The sequence below is a fragment of the Akebia trifoliata genome, chromosome 2, assembly GCF_017979445.1.
Source record: "Akebia trifoliata isolate Shusen 1 chromosome 2, ASM1797944v1, whole genome shotgun sequence".
NCBI classification, from domain to species: Eukaryota; Viridiplantae; Streptophyta; class Magnoliopsida; order Ranunculales; family Lardizabalaceae; genus Akebia; species Akebia trifoliata.
In genome coordinates, this window is record NC_141376.1 from 5,564,560 (window position 1) to 5,578,122 (window position 13,563).

General features: G+C 35.5%; 1 protein-coding gene across 1 annotated transcript; it reads right to left on the minus strand.

The window, feature by feature from the left end:
* Window positions 1–995: 995 nt before the first annotated feature.
* LOC147409069 (serine/threonine-protein kinase SAPK10) lies at window positions 996–9,886 on the minus strand. The gene is made up of 9 exons (XM_086425138.1): window positions 9,353–9,886; window positions 8,376–8,450; window positions 8,186–8,287; window positions 8,048–8,101; window positions 7,866–7,958; window positions 7,176–7,268; window positions 3,121–3,225; window positions 2,942–3,040; window positions 996–1,710 (listed from the first exon to the last, which is right to left on the minus strand). Exons 1-9 carry the CDS (start codon window positions 9,527–9,529, stop codon window positions 1,417–1,419), a joined length of 1,092 nt encoding a protein of 363 aa, XP_086281264.1. The 5' UTR covers window positions 9,530–9,886; the 3' UTR covers window positions 996–1,416.
* Window positions 9,887–13,563: the final 3,677 nt, after the last annotated feature.

The window sequence follows — 13,563 nt, forward strand, 5'->3', positions numbered from 1 at the left end:
TACTTTGGAGTTTATCGTTTTGAGCTCCTTCAATTTCCAAGTTAATATCATTATCTGCTTCTACTTCCAAGACGGTATCATCTTCAGTTCCTGTTTCTGAGCCGTGATAGCTTCCCGGATAGGGAAAATTCCATAGGGATGGAAGATGAACCTTGGCTCTTGTGAGGGGATTCAGGAGATGAGCATCACCATTACTCTCATCCACCACCATTAGCCAACCATCTGAATATCCACAGCACCATTTACCTTGGATTTTTGGTATGTCAATTCTGTAAAGACTGCTGTTAGTGGTGGAGAGACTAAAGAAATCAAGACTTGTTTGGGTATTATCATCTTTACTTAACAGGAAGCATCATCAATATGCAGGGAAGAAAGCTATGTCCTTTCTCCCCACTGCAATCGATCTCCATAACGAACAGACTGCACAGCAGCCGAGACAGTCAATGAGGTTTTCCTCAAGTTGATCAAATATCAGCTCTAGGAGCTCCTTCATAAGTTCTAACCATTCCACCATCTCTCTCACTCACTCACTCGGACCTCTAGTTGATTTAGAAACCCTGTTTTCTAATAACCTTCAAAACAGGAAGAATCCTTCTCCAAACAAACAAACTTATTTGGTAAATCCTAAGAAATAAAGGTAATGATCTTATAGCCCTCAAAATAAATAACTTTTGTAGGTTATTAAGTTTCGAACGGAACACATTCCTTAAGAAGGTACCCATATCCGAACATACTTTGAATCTCTCACTAGGGAAATTCTGGCATCCATTTCTTTTTTCCATTTTCATTTTCGAAGGAAACAGATTCCCTAAGCTAGCAGTCTCTTCCCATGTATCACTATCTCATTGGACATTAGAATTTTCCTAATTGAACTTAATTTTCTTTTGAACTAAGGATCCTTCTCAAAAGTTTGAGGATTTAACATATAAATTATTTTGTTTTTTACCGAAAAGAAGGTTGCCTCTAAAAGAAAAGAAAAGCAAGATCCGTCAGAATTATAGAAAGTAAAATATTCCCAATTGAAAGTGTGGGGAAACAGTACAACAGAAGAACATCACATTAATAAGAACGTGATAAATAAACAGAAAACAAGAGTGGGGTGGGGGATGGATTCTCACCTGACATATATAGACTTTCTAGATCCTGGATCCACCATTGAAAGCAGTAAAACACAAATTCCCTCCAATCATACAGACAAACACTGTCAAACGCTGTGTATTATAAACAGAGGTTACACTCCAATAGGAAAGAGGATGATTGACAGTGGTGAATCAAATTGGGACCCCATTTTCCTCTAATCATCTACCGGCACCCACTTCTAGCAACCTTCACAAGCCATCTGGCACCGAAGAGTAACGAATTTTGTCGTGGAAGTTGTTCTTCAAAAAACCCAGACACACAGCCTGCCAGCCCATATCACATTGCATAGATTATCTCCCCACTGCTGTCAACATCGATGTCAAGATCAGACTCCAAGTCATCCATGTCGTCGTCATCCATGTCCAGGCTGCCTGTCAGATATTGGTTAAGGCTGCGCGTTCCAGCAGCAGGTATGGTAGCCTCGGCTATTATATGCATGATTTCGTCATTGCTTTGCATGGGTTCATCCGGCTCCTCAAACTGGCTGTTCATTTTGGTTTCATCCATGAGGTCAGCTGGGAGGTTCTTTAGAAACCACTCATGGTTCTGAATCTCGGGAATGGTTATCCTCTGTTGCCATGCAATAATATTCAAATGAATGAAGAAAATAAAACCACACACGCATGAATACGAAACCTCATTTGGTTCTTATGGCAAAAGAGAACTACAGTAGCAATCACAGGACGAGAAAATAAACAAAGCAACAGTTCAAAAATAAATAAATAAAGCAAATATACAAATCTCCTATTGAAAAGTTATCAAGGAAGAATATAGATATCACATGGAAAGTAACAAAATTTCCAGTGAGGTACACAAGTTGAACAAAAATATTATCTATTTCACAAAGAATTGGATTATTCTAGCTGATCAGATTGAGTGGAGCAAGAAGAGATGGCAGAAAAGTCATGCCTATCCTTCCTCCCTTTCTTTTTCATATTTTAGTAAAACTCATTGGTTTCTCATAAGGATCGAATCTGTATCATCTAGATTTATAGCTAGTTATGTACATATTTATCCAAGTGTTATCGAGAGAATTACATGAGAACCTATTGGCCAAAAATAGGAAGAATGGACAGCCAAGCCAAGCCAAAATTTCCCAGACAATTTAAAAGCTCCCAAGTCTTTTGGCACTTCTAGATATTCAATTTAATGAAAATTGCCAATTGTGTGGAATTTAAAATAATAATAAATAAATAAATAAACAGCAATTTATTAAACTACCAGTCAAGAAAAAATAACATATGGAGAAAGAAAATTTTCATAAACAGAAGAGAAAGATTTCAAAATGTGAACTATAATCACCAGGGGAAGCAGAAGGATATCTGGGAGGGTCAATCAGTGCCCAAAGCCCCAAATTGTATCTTACAGCAACAGTTGCCATAATTACAATATGGTCTTTTTTTGGGAATAATGGCAACCCATTAAAGGTCCATTTTATTGCTTATAATGGTCCTTATTTGCATAAACAATAACCTTTATAATGGATCACAAACGCGTAAGTTGAAAAATAATAATTCAAACCCAAACAACCTATTATTTTATCTTTTCTGAAAATAGCATCAACTACGTCCCGTTATGTTCAAAATTTCAAATTTCATTTGCAAGTAAATTTTTCAAACATTTTCTAATATTACCTGTTGTGAGGCCCACCATTACATTACCGTTATAATGCAAATAACAAAAATACAAAACTGTATGTACATTTTAAACATGTTCAAAGTTATCTGCAAACCCCCTAAAGAAGTTGTGATTATTTTAGCATCCGCACAAAATAGTAAGGTTCTCAATAAACATAAATTACCATTGAAGGGTTAGCAACAAATATCCTCGAGATCAGGTGTTGGCACTCAGGAGAAATGTGAACATAATCCGGAATTGAATACTGCACACTCAAAATCCGCTGCATGGTACAAAGAAGTGTGTGAACAAGTAATTTGCATGATCTGCCAAAGTTTACAACAGCAATGTCCGTCCACTGACCTGTATTGTTCTCCTGAAGTTTTTGGGCTCCGCAGGATCCTCAAAAGGGTATGCACCCACCAGCATGACATACAGGGTTACCCCACATGACCACACATCCGCAATCTGAATTGTGTATTCAGGAAGCAAGTTATTAATATTTTTTTATCGGCAGGCAGCAAGTTATTAATAGAAATATCGTATTGTGATGTGAGTGCATGCATGCGAGCGTGTGTGCGTGTGTGTGTGTCTGTGTGTCTGTGTGTGTGTGAGAGAGAGAGAGTCCCTGCCTCTACCGTGCATGTTGCACACATTGAGGTTGGAATACACCATTTGATAGACCCCAACATCCACTATGTTTGACACACGTCGAGGAGGTTGGGCCCAAATCAATACGTTTTCCATGCCAATTGGAAGTCCTATCCAATCAATCTCTCGGATAATGGTCAGAAAGAAGTCAAAGGTGGTATACAAACAATAGAAGTTGTGTTATATTGAAGAAAAGGTGCCAGCTTGGTAAGTTGGTATAATACACCTTCACATTGCATATCAGAAAACAAAAAAAGAGAGTATACATTGAAGCGCTTAATATAGCAGTTAATTAGAATGAGAAACATGAATGAAAGGTGAAGCACCGAGTGCAGGAACTCTCCTAAATAAAATGAGGATCACAATATCTGCAGTGCCTTGAACTTAAGGAAGAGTAAAGAGTATTTGTTGCATTCTACTGTACTGGATAACAAGGGCGTGATGAGATCATCTTCTTGTGCATTGCCCTATGGCATGGGACGTATGGATGCACTTCTGGGATCTCTTTGGAGTGGTGGATTGCTTGCCTAGGTCAGTCACAGATGTGTTGGGGTCCATTACACCCTTCGCAATTTGTTAGCGTGTTTGGAAAGAAAAAAATCAGAGGATTTTCGACAGGAAGGACTTGGTGGTTGAGGAGCTTCTAGTGTCAATCAAAAGTGTCTTGTTCATCTGGTGTGAAGTGTTTGAGGAGTTTAAGGGTGTCTTCTATGAGGACTTTATGGGGAGATGGGACTGGTTTTGTAGACTGGCTTAGTGGGGACTGTGCTCTTCTCTTCTATGGTTCTTTCTCTTATATTTTCTTCTTTGTACTCTTTCTTCTTGGTCAGTGACATACAGTTCACCAGAAACTTATACCCAAACACTGCTCACCAACATACAGTTCACTAGAAACCTCAAACCTATACCCAACCCAATCCCACAATTTTCCCAAAAAATTTCCATTGGACACTATTTGCCAAACAATTTCCATTGGACACTATTTTCCCATCGATGGTACCCACATACTATTCCAATCCACCCTCACAAATATCCCATCACTATTTGCCACCAATCATATGTTATCCGTGTTCCATAACACAAAACATATGCCATTACTATTCCAACCATCCCAACCCAAAAATTATATGCTAATATTATTCCAAATCAACAAATTTGTCCCATATGTTTCATATGTCCCTAACAACTCCAATTACATATCTATGCTATTCTTGTCCATATCCACCCAACTATGCAATATCCCCCACCACTTGGCCAAAACAAATCAAACTCATTGTGCCCTTGACCAAACACATGAACAAATCATGACATTGAACGCATGAAACACATCAACTTCCCAGTATCAAAAGAAACAAACTCTTGCCTTCAGGAAAATCAGACTCCAGATAATCCAAAATCCTAAGTATCATTACCCTGATCTCTCTCTTCTTCTCACATCGTCTGATCAAACATTGCTAAACAATTATCCTGATCTCGTCAAAAATGTCACCCATGCCTTATACGAATTACTTTTAGAAATCCATTTCCGAGAAAAGACATCACCCAAGACTTCAATATCATTCTCACCAAATGGCCAAACTCCTCGCCCAACTATACGGACCAGATTACCTGAACTTTGAACCTGAAGATCCTTTGACTCAACAAATAACCGACAGTATTCTTGTCATACAAAAATTCCATGACAAATTAGTTGAAGGAATTTGTCTTGTTGCCAACCAAACCAACCCGTTATCCCAAGTCCTATCTACTCCTTCAACCCATTACTCCCTTTGGAGCCCACAAACACAGAGAAAAGACAAGCTCTTGCACAATTGCTTCCAGACGAAATACAACAGGTGTGGGAACAAATTTATCAAATCTTACCAACACCCATTGTTGAATACATTATTGAACTTGCCACAGTAGATCGGTAAAAATGACAACAAACCTTTGAACAACTACAACTGGCAGAACAAAATAACAACATTATTCCAAACAGCATGATCAATCTAGAGCTTAAAACGGGTCGGATTTTATCTAAAATCCGAATACTCCAAATCCAAATTTAGCGGGTTTGGTTCCTTCAAGTATATCCAAATTAAAAATGGGTTGGACACACATGATATCCCTTGACCCGAGTCGGATCCGGATGATATATTACTTTGTAAGTTATATTTTTATATTTTTCAAGGTATCTTTCATCAACCAATAAGTATTGGGCACTGGCAAAAACTTCCCTCCCAAAAAGAAGATGTCTTGAGTTCAAGTCACTTTTTGGCCACAACTTCAATAACTTTCCTTGAAATAACCTTTAACGGTTTGAACTTATCCGACCCGAATAAATAAATTAATTCAGTTGGGTCGGATCCGGATGCGGGTTTAGTGAAAGCAAAATGATTTGGATATGGTTTTAGCTGTTAGGATCCAAATAAAAAATTCAGATATGGATATACTCATATTCGACCTGAACCCTACCCATTTTAAGCCCTAGATCAATCAGTATGAAGGGTGCAACTTGTATACCCTCAGAGAAAGCACACTAGGAGAGCTGAAATCTTATATTTTTTAGAATGGCTTCTTTAGGAAACTATACACCAGCCATTTCTTTGATCTCTTATGGCTCCCTCAAAGCATACAAAAAACAATACAGCAATACAAGTGAGATCACAATAAAAAATGAAATCCTCCTGGAAATCTTCTCTGCAATTCCAGAATGGGAAGGCATCAATGTATATCCAAGCTATCATATTGTCCATATCAAAGAATATGACCGTACATGGATGTCCCCACTCCATATCACAACGAAGGCAACGCCCTCACTTGTGAGAAATCTGAGAGCCGCAAGTCTCATCGACATTCGTCACAGCCTCATGGATAGCAGATGGCAAACAATTAAAGAAGTTGAAAGAATTGTCATTCAGATACCAAGATCAAAGGAAGAGCATAAACTTGGCCAAACCATCTGTTCTTGTAGCAGCCGTCTCTGAGCCTCTAAAGCAGTTAAATGGAAAATCACTATTGTCTATGAAGAATTCACAGACACTGAACCAACTGACAGCGAAGACGACAACAATGGCAACATCCAAGAGGTCAACCTTCTAGACTTCACCGAGTCTGAATATTCTCACTCAGACAATATATATATATAGACCTACCTATCTATCTATCTACAAGTGAAGGGTAAAATAGAGGAAAGATCTAACATGCCTTGACAATTACATTGTGGATAGCCTATGAGGAGCCCATAGACATAGTCATCGCATTTCAACAATGAACTGCATAAATGGCTAATGTTCTCCTCTCTTTCCTCTTTTTAATTTCACTGCGATTGATCTTAAAGTGTGTGGCACATGGATCTCAAGGCATTGACAGCATGCCAACCAAGGAGATACTGAAAACAAAATTATTCATTTAATTTATCGAACAAATTTGAAAAATGTCATTCCAATGTTTCATTAGCTTACACCCTTGAGTAAAATAGAACAAGATAGACAAGCATGAATTACATTAAGAACTTACCAAAACTTTTTAACAAAACAAATAGAAACAAAAGATAAAAGGTCTGACTTCAGCTCCATGCATGTGACAAGTCCCATCATGCCCAACACTTGAAAACATCAATCTATTTGTACTGAAAAATGACTAAAAAATGGTACAAGCTGACCAGTGGATGGCTCTAAATTAAAACCTTTGCCGTCCTTTGGAAAACATGTTGTTTTGCCATAATTTGCCAACTCCAAGCACAAAGTTCTTAAATATGAAGTAGTGTAAATATCAAATGATCTAACCTTTCCATCATATTCCTTCTTGAGTAGTATTTCTGGAGCAATGTATGCAGGAGTCCCAACAGTTGATTTAGGTTGCGAATGCAGTACCGATGACTGATAAAAGTAACCATGGTTAAAAATGTACAGATATAAGAAAATCCTAGCTAGCTAGATAAGGGGAGGAAATCTAATAGAAAATGAACAAGAATGCGTCTAGCCTTAAGCTTTGTATTTTTCGTAAGAATGTCACTCTTGTACTCCATGGAGTTGGGTAACTCACGTGACACACTCTATAGGGTCCATGGAACATGAATGTTGGCCCACCCTTTGGTGGACCTAGACACCGAAAACCAGGTTGATGTGATTCCTAGATATTGGATTTGTTCATTTCTAATCAAGGGCATAAAACCCCACTTATTTTCCTATTTTAACGTCAATAGCAAAAAAACACTTGAATCCAATGACTAGAAAACATCAATCAGGCTGATCTTTGGCATGTAATGATTTTAACATGTAGCTCCACCATCATTCATGAGCCAGTAGGACCGAGACATGAACGATGGTGGGCCAAGAACCAGTATAACCACACAAGACGTGCACTGGTGCACATCTGGAAAACTTTTAAATTCAATTACCAATGTTTTGTATCATAGATAAGCAGCCAAATACTAAGACCATGAGAACAACAGAGATGGAAAATTTTAAAATTACCTTGGAGTACCCAAAATCACATATCTTTAAACGAGGAGCTTGGCTTCCATCCAACAGTGTGTTCTCTAACTTCAAGTCACGGTGGCATATTTGCTTCATGAAGAAACACGAGCATTAAAAAACAAATTTAATCTCCCAGATCATAAGAATGAAATTTCAAAATAGGAAATTAGTTTAACTACCATTGAGTGACAATAACTAACTCCTGATATAAGTTGCTGGAAAAAGAAGCGAGCCTGCAGCAAAAACAGGATAGAAAAAACATCAATTATTAGTGTAGGCATTGGAGAAGAATAGAAATCAATGGATTGGACGGAAACCTCATCTTCACTGAAGCGACCCGCATTGCATATACGCTCAAAAAGCTCTCCACCAGACGCATATTCCATTACAATAGCCAGGTGGGTTGGCGTTAATATGACCTTAAGAAGGATTTGCAGCAGCAAAAGGAGAATTTAGTTGTCATTCCTTGCACTACATGCTACTAATAGAAATTACAACCAAGCTTACCTCTTTGAACCTGACAATGTTTGGGTGCCTCAGTGACCTGTGATTAATAATCTCCCTTTGTACATTTTCATCGATCTGTTACAAAATATAGAAATGAGAAATACAGCATATCCCAACAGGTCCAGTCACTATGAGTTAGTAATTTTCACATTCCGTGCTTGATCTTATAAAATCAAGTCTAGTACTGTGATCAATAGCGAATAAATTAAATCCTATGGACCAAGGTTCAAAATCTCACCTCGAAAGAAAAAATCAGAGACTGTCTCAACCAAAACATTCTGAGACAAACTGAAACATTTAATGCTTCGGGTTCAACGTTTTGTTCTTGTTTCGGCCAAAACCGTTACAACTCAGCCGAGACATTTCAAAACTATATGAAACTTTAAACCATGGTACTGACTAAATCATTTAATGGACTCAAAAGGCATGGCTTGGTAACTATGATCCAGATTCATCATTCTCTTTAGTAATCTCCTTTGAACTGTTTTGTCATCTCAAAAAATTAGATAATATTTGCTGATTAGCTCAAATAAAATCTAAAAACCAAAATTCTCCAATCAAATAAAACTCAAAAACCTTCCAACTAAACCACTTGTGATAGCAACACATTCCTAACCAAGGTGGAAACTGTCATGTCGCAGAGTTATCTGACAGAACTCTCCTCTTATAAATTTCTCCAAACCCAGCAAAACCTAAATTCGGTAAAACTAGACTACATAAAAATTCTCAATTTACAGCGACAATCAAACTAAGTAAAACTAACTTCTAATTAGAAAGAAAAATAACCATAAATTCTCGAAGCAAAATTCAAGCCAAAAGAAAAGCTCGGCTTGTCTCCTTAGTTTCTCAAATAGATGTCGTCACCTTCCACATAATTCACATGATTTCCGATGCTCTGAACCAATAATTAACCTCTAATTCACAATAACTGTAAAATCGAAGAACTTCAAACAATTCTATTATTCTAAGAAACAAACCTTTTCGCCTCTTTCGATATACTTCACGGCAACTAGCTCTTTGGTCTGCTTATCTCGCATCAACCTCGCCACACCAAAATTACCCGAACCGATGTCTTTAACGAGTTCATAACGATCGCTTTCGTGCATTATTGGCATATCCATGCCTGGTCCAACAGCGATTGCAGATCGATCCATCGAAAACCTTCGTTCTTAGTTATGCTCAAAAGACACTCCACTCACATTCAAGTAACAAAAGACAAAATCTTGTTCATGATGAAACGGAAGAGCGCAACACGTGGGGATCGATCGATCATTCAATCCAATCGATCGATCGAGAAACCTGTTGGTTGAAGAAAGAGACGGATGAGGAGCTCAAACACGTGAACCTTGCTTACTTTCTTTAGGGTTTCGATCGAAACACAAAGAGATACTCGAGAGATAGAGAGTGAAGGGAGGAGTTGCAGAGATGGTGAGAGCTCGTGAACTGCTTTTACTTCTCTCTAACAGAACCTCCAAAGGAAATAATAGTAGATATTATTGGCTCATCCACAAGGGATTAAGAAAAGGGTGAACTGTGGACATTAAGACGATATCCAAATGACATAAATGTCCCTCAATTCTTCCACAATTTGATAACTTTAAGTACGAGTATACAAGTAATTTCGATAAGACATATACGATACTTTACAAAATAAAATAATTAAGTCATCAAAATTAGGGTACAAAGTCATGGGGCAAGGTAAAGCTTCAGACTTTTTAAGTGATTTTCTAAAATTGGTAAAAAAATATATTAAAAAATTATTTAAAAGGACACTTGCGAAAGGGTTTCTTTCTTGATAGTCCCTAAGATTACATGAGAGCTTGCTAGGATATTTAATAAACTTTTTTTTTAATGGTCCTTCTTTATTGGCGAACTCACCGCTTTTTTATTTATTGTCGAATTCACCACTTTTTATTATTGTTGAACTCGACATTTTTTTTTAGCTATTGTCTAACTCAATACTTTATAATTATTTTTAAGTTCACCATCTAATAAATAAAAAGTGATGAATTCAATCTTGATAAAATTCACCCATTTTTAATTTTTGAGTTTTGTAGACTAAAATGCATAGAAAGATCAACTTACAACTTGAGATAATGATTTTTTTAAATGATTTCAACCCAAAAGAATCATTCTTGAATGATTTTCATCCAAAAACTAAAAAATCTAAATTTTTTACATACATTTTCAAAATATTAAAAAAAAAATTATTGAAAATAATTTTTTCTTCTTTCTTAAATACTTTATGACAGAATGGAGTCTCTGAAATTCAATTGACATGTCAAAAATCTAATTTTTGAATGAAAATGATGAGTTCTGACGATTAAGACATTCAATCGTGAGAAATGTGGGAGATGAGGTCCAAAGACCATTTAGAAAAAAAAAATATTACTAAATGTCCTGCCAAGCAACCCTAAAACACTTAGGGCCTGTTTGGATACCAGGAGCAGAACTACTCTTTCAAAGAACAGAAGTTGAAGTACTCTATGGAGGAGCTGGAAAAGTAATTCTGTGCAGAAATGGCGTTTGGCAATCAACTCTATGAAATACTGGTAGAAGTATTTTTGTGCTGGAAGTCTGTTTGGGAACCATACTGACTTCTCATGACTTCTAGAAAAAAGACCAGAATACCCTTATATTATACCAGTTACTGTTTTTTTATCTTTTAGTGTCATATATGCCTTCAAACTATACTGTTTTTGACATTTTAACTATAAATATTAATATATATAATATAATAAATATTAATATAATATAATATAATATTTTAATATTAAATATTAATATAATGTGTTAAATCCATTATACTCAAAATTTAAAAAAAAATTGACAGACTGTCTTTTAGTGTCATAATATGTCTTCAAACTATATTATTTTTGACATTTTAACTATAAATATTAATATAATATAATATAATAAAGATTAATATAATATAATATAATATTTTAAATATTAAATATTAATATAATGTGTTTAACCATAAATATTAATATAATTAATATAATAAATATTAATATAATATAATATAATATTTTAAATATTAAATATTAATATAATGTGTTTAAATCCATTATACTCAAAATTAAAAAAATAATTTAATATTAATAAATGTTTCTTTTGTTTGATTTAAGGGCAAATGAATTAGAATATTTTCATAGAAAATTAATAAAGTTAGGGTATTTTGGTAAAACGAACCGTTAGATTTTGACTCCCCGCAAGAAGTTTTGAGAAATAGGTTTTCTTGACTTCTTCATAAAGAGTAATTTCTTGCTCTTGCGCGGAGTAACTCTTCGAGGGAGTAGTTCATACAAACGCATCCAAACGACTTCTAACTCCCCGCAAGAGTCAGAAGTAGCCAAGGAGTCCTATCCAAACGCCTACTTAGGGACTGTTTAGAAAAAAAATTCTTCCTAAACTGAAAATTCAAGAAGATTCTGAGACAAACAAATGTTAGGGGTATATTTTTAACTTAATCACTTCATATGGTGTACCAACGGAGCATTGAAGTATAGTGTCTTGGGCTCTTGGCAAATGTAATGCAAGTATTCTGAATCATGGCCCATCAAGGTGTATGGGAAAGATTAATGAATATATATGGGCCACGTGCACAGGGGTGGAGTTGCAATAATAGTGGTAGTTCCACTTCCAGGTGTGAATAAATAAAATATAAGGAAAGGGATCTGGATGGAGTTTGACACACGTAATATATATTCGATTATTACTGGTAGAAAAGCTATCTTTTTCAGGTGCTTTTTTGGATATATTATTGCAAATCTTTTTCACACTTTCCATGTAATACTACGGTCTTATGGACGGCACTTGTGAGAGATGCCAAAAGTGGACAGCCCAGTGGTGGGTATGAAATTAGTTGAAGAGAGATGAAAACTGGATAAGAAGGAGAATGGATAACTATAGGACACTTGAATCCTCTTAGACTTCATGTAGGGCTTTTCAGCTGTTTTGTAGGTGAGTGGGTGAGAGGAAAGTAAAGGTTAGGTGAGGCCGAAATCGTTTTGGATGGGATGGACTACTTTAATGCCACGTGGATTGGATGTCTCAATATTTTCCATTAGATTAGATTATTCTAACCATTTGTGTGCGGGGTGTTTGTTTGTTAGATTGTAAGGAAGTTTTTGGTGGTGGTGGGTTAGTTAAAAGTAAACAATGACCAAATAAATAAAGATTAAAATCCCAAAAATAGCTAGGCCCCCACTTTTTATATGCAGAATCAGGATTTTTCCCATGTGGGAGCAACTAAGAGTAGAAAAAAAAAATTGTGAAGACAACTAAGAGTGGAAAATAAATTGTTAGGGCACTAGTGACAGATTTTTTTTTATCCCCCACTAAAATATGTCGCAATAACTCATCAATCTAAAGAGTGTTTTTGTAAAGGTGGTAGTTTTAGTGCTTAGGCTATAAAAAAAAAGGTAAAGGTAAAGGTGGTAGTTTTAGGTCTAAAGGCACATAACATCCATCTATCTATGCTTAGTTTGATGTATAATTTTTTTTCTTTTTTATTTGAATTTAAGAGTCACTATATATCAAAAAAATATGTATGATCTACTTTTTTTTCTATTTTTACTACCAACTTTAAGAGGATATGTTGTCCTGAGTAAATAAGTGTATCTTGAAAGTAAATCTGCAAAAAAATCATTAACATATAATGAAGTGGGATCGTCTACTGCTACTTGCAAAACATTGTAGTATCTTTATGTGTTATAGTAATTTTCAATTCCCTTTTAAACATATAAGTATACAGAAAATGTTAATGTCTAAGATCACATGGGAATGTTAGCATTTTCCAACACAATTTTTTTCAATAATATGCTTATCCATTTTGTCTTTTATTGAAAAAGACAATGGTCTACTAGATATTTTACATAATAAATATTTGTTTTTAACATAATAAATGCTAAGATCGTTTATTCTTTAGATTTAATATTTGTTTGCAATAAATATTTTTGCAATTAATGCAAACAAGCATTTATTATATAAAAGATCAACATGCCCATATTTTGTTCACAAAAGACATAATAGATAATGGTATTATGAGAAAAAATGTAATAGATAATGCTAACGTCTTTATGAGGTCTTGAATGTCAGCATATATGTATAGAAAAATATTAATATTTAAGACCTTATGGAAAGTTAGCATTCTTTCATACTTTTACTTTCCAATAATACATCT

Bases quoted from the DNA above. Each gene is read 5' to 3' on its own strand.
- LOC147409069 (XM_086425138.1), bottom strand. From the start codon at position 9,529: ATGGATCGATCTGCAATCGCTGTTGGACCAGGCATGGATATGCCAATA. The intron at 8,451-9,352 runs GTTTGTTTCTTA...ATTTTGTAACAG, and splicing joins ATATCGAAAGAGGCGAAAAG to ATCGATGAAAATGTACAAAG. The intron at 1,711-2,941 runs GTAATTTATGTT...GCATGGCAACAG, and splicing joins TTGTTGCTAACCCTTCAATG to AGGATAACCATTCCCGAGAT.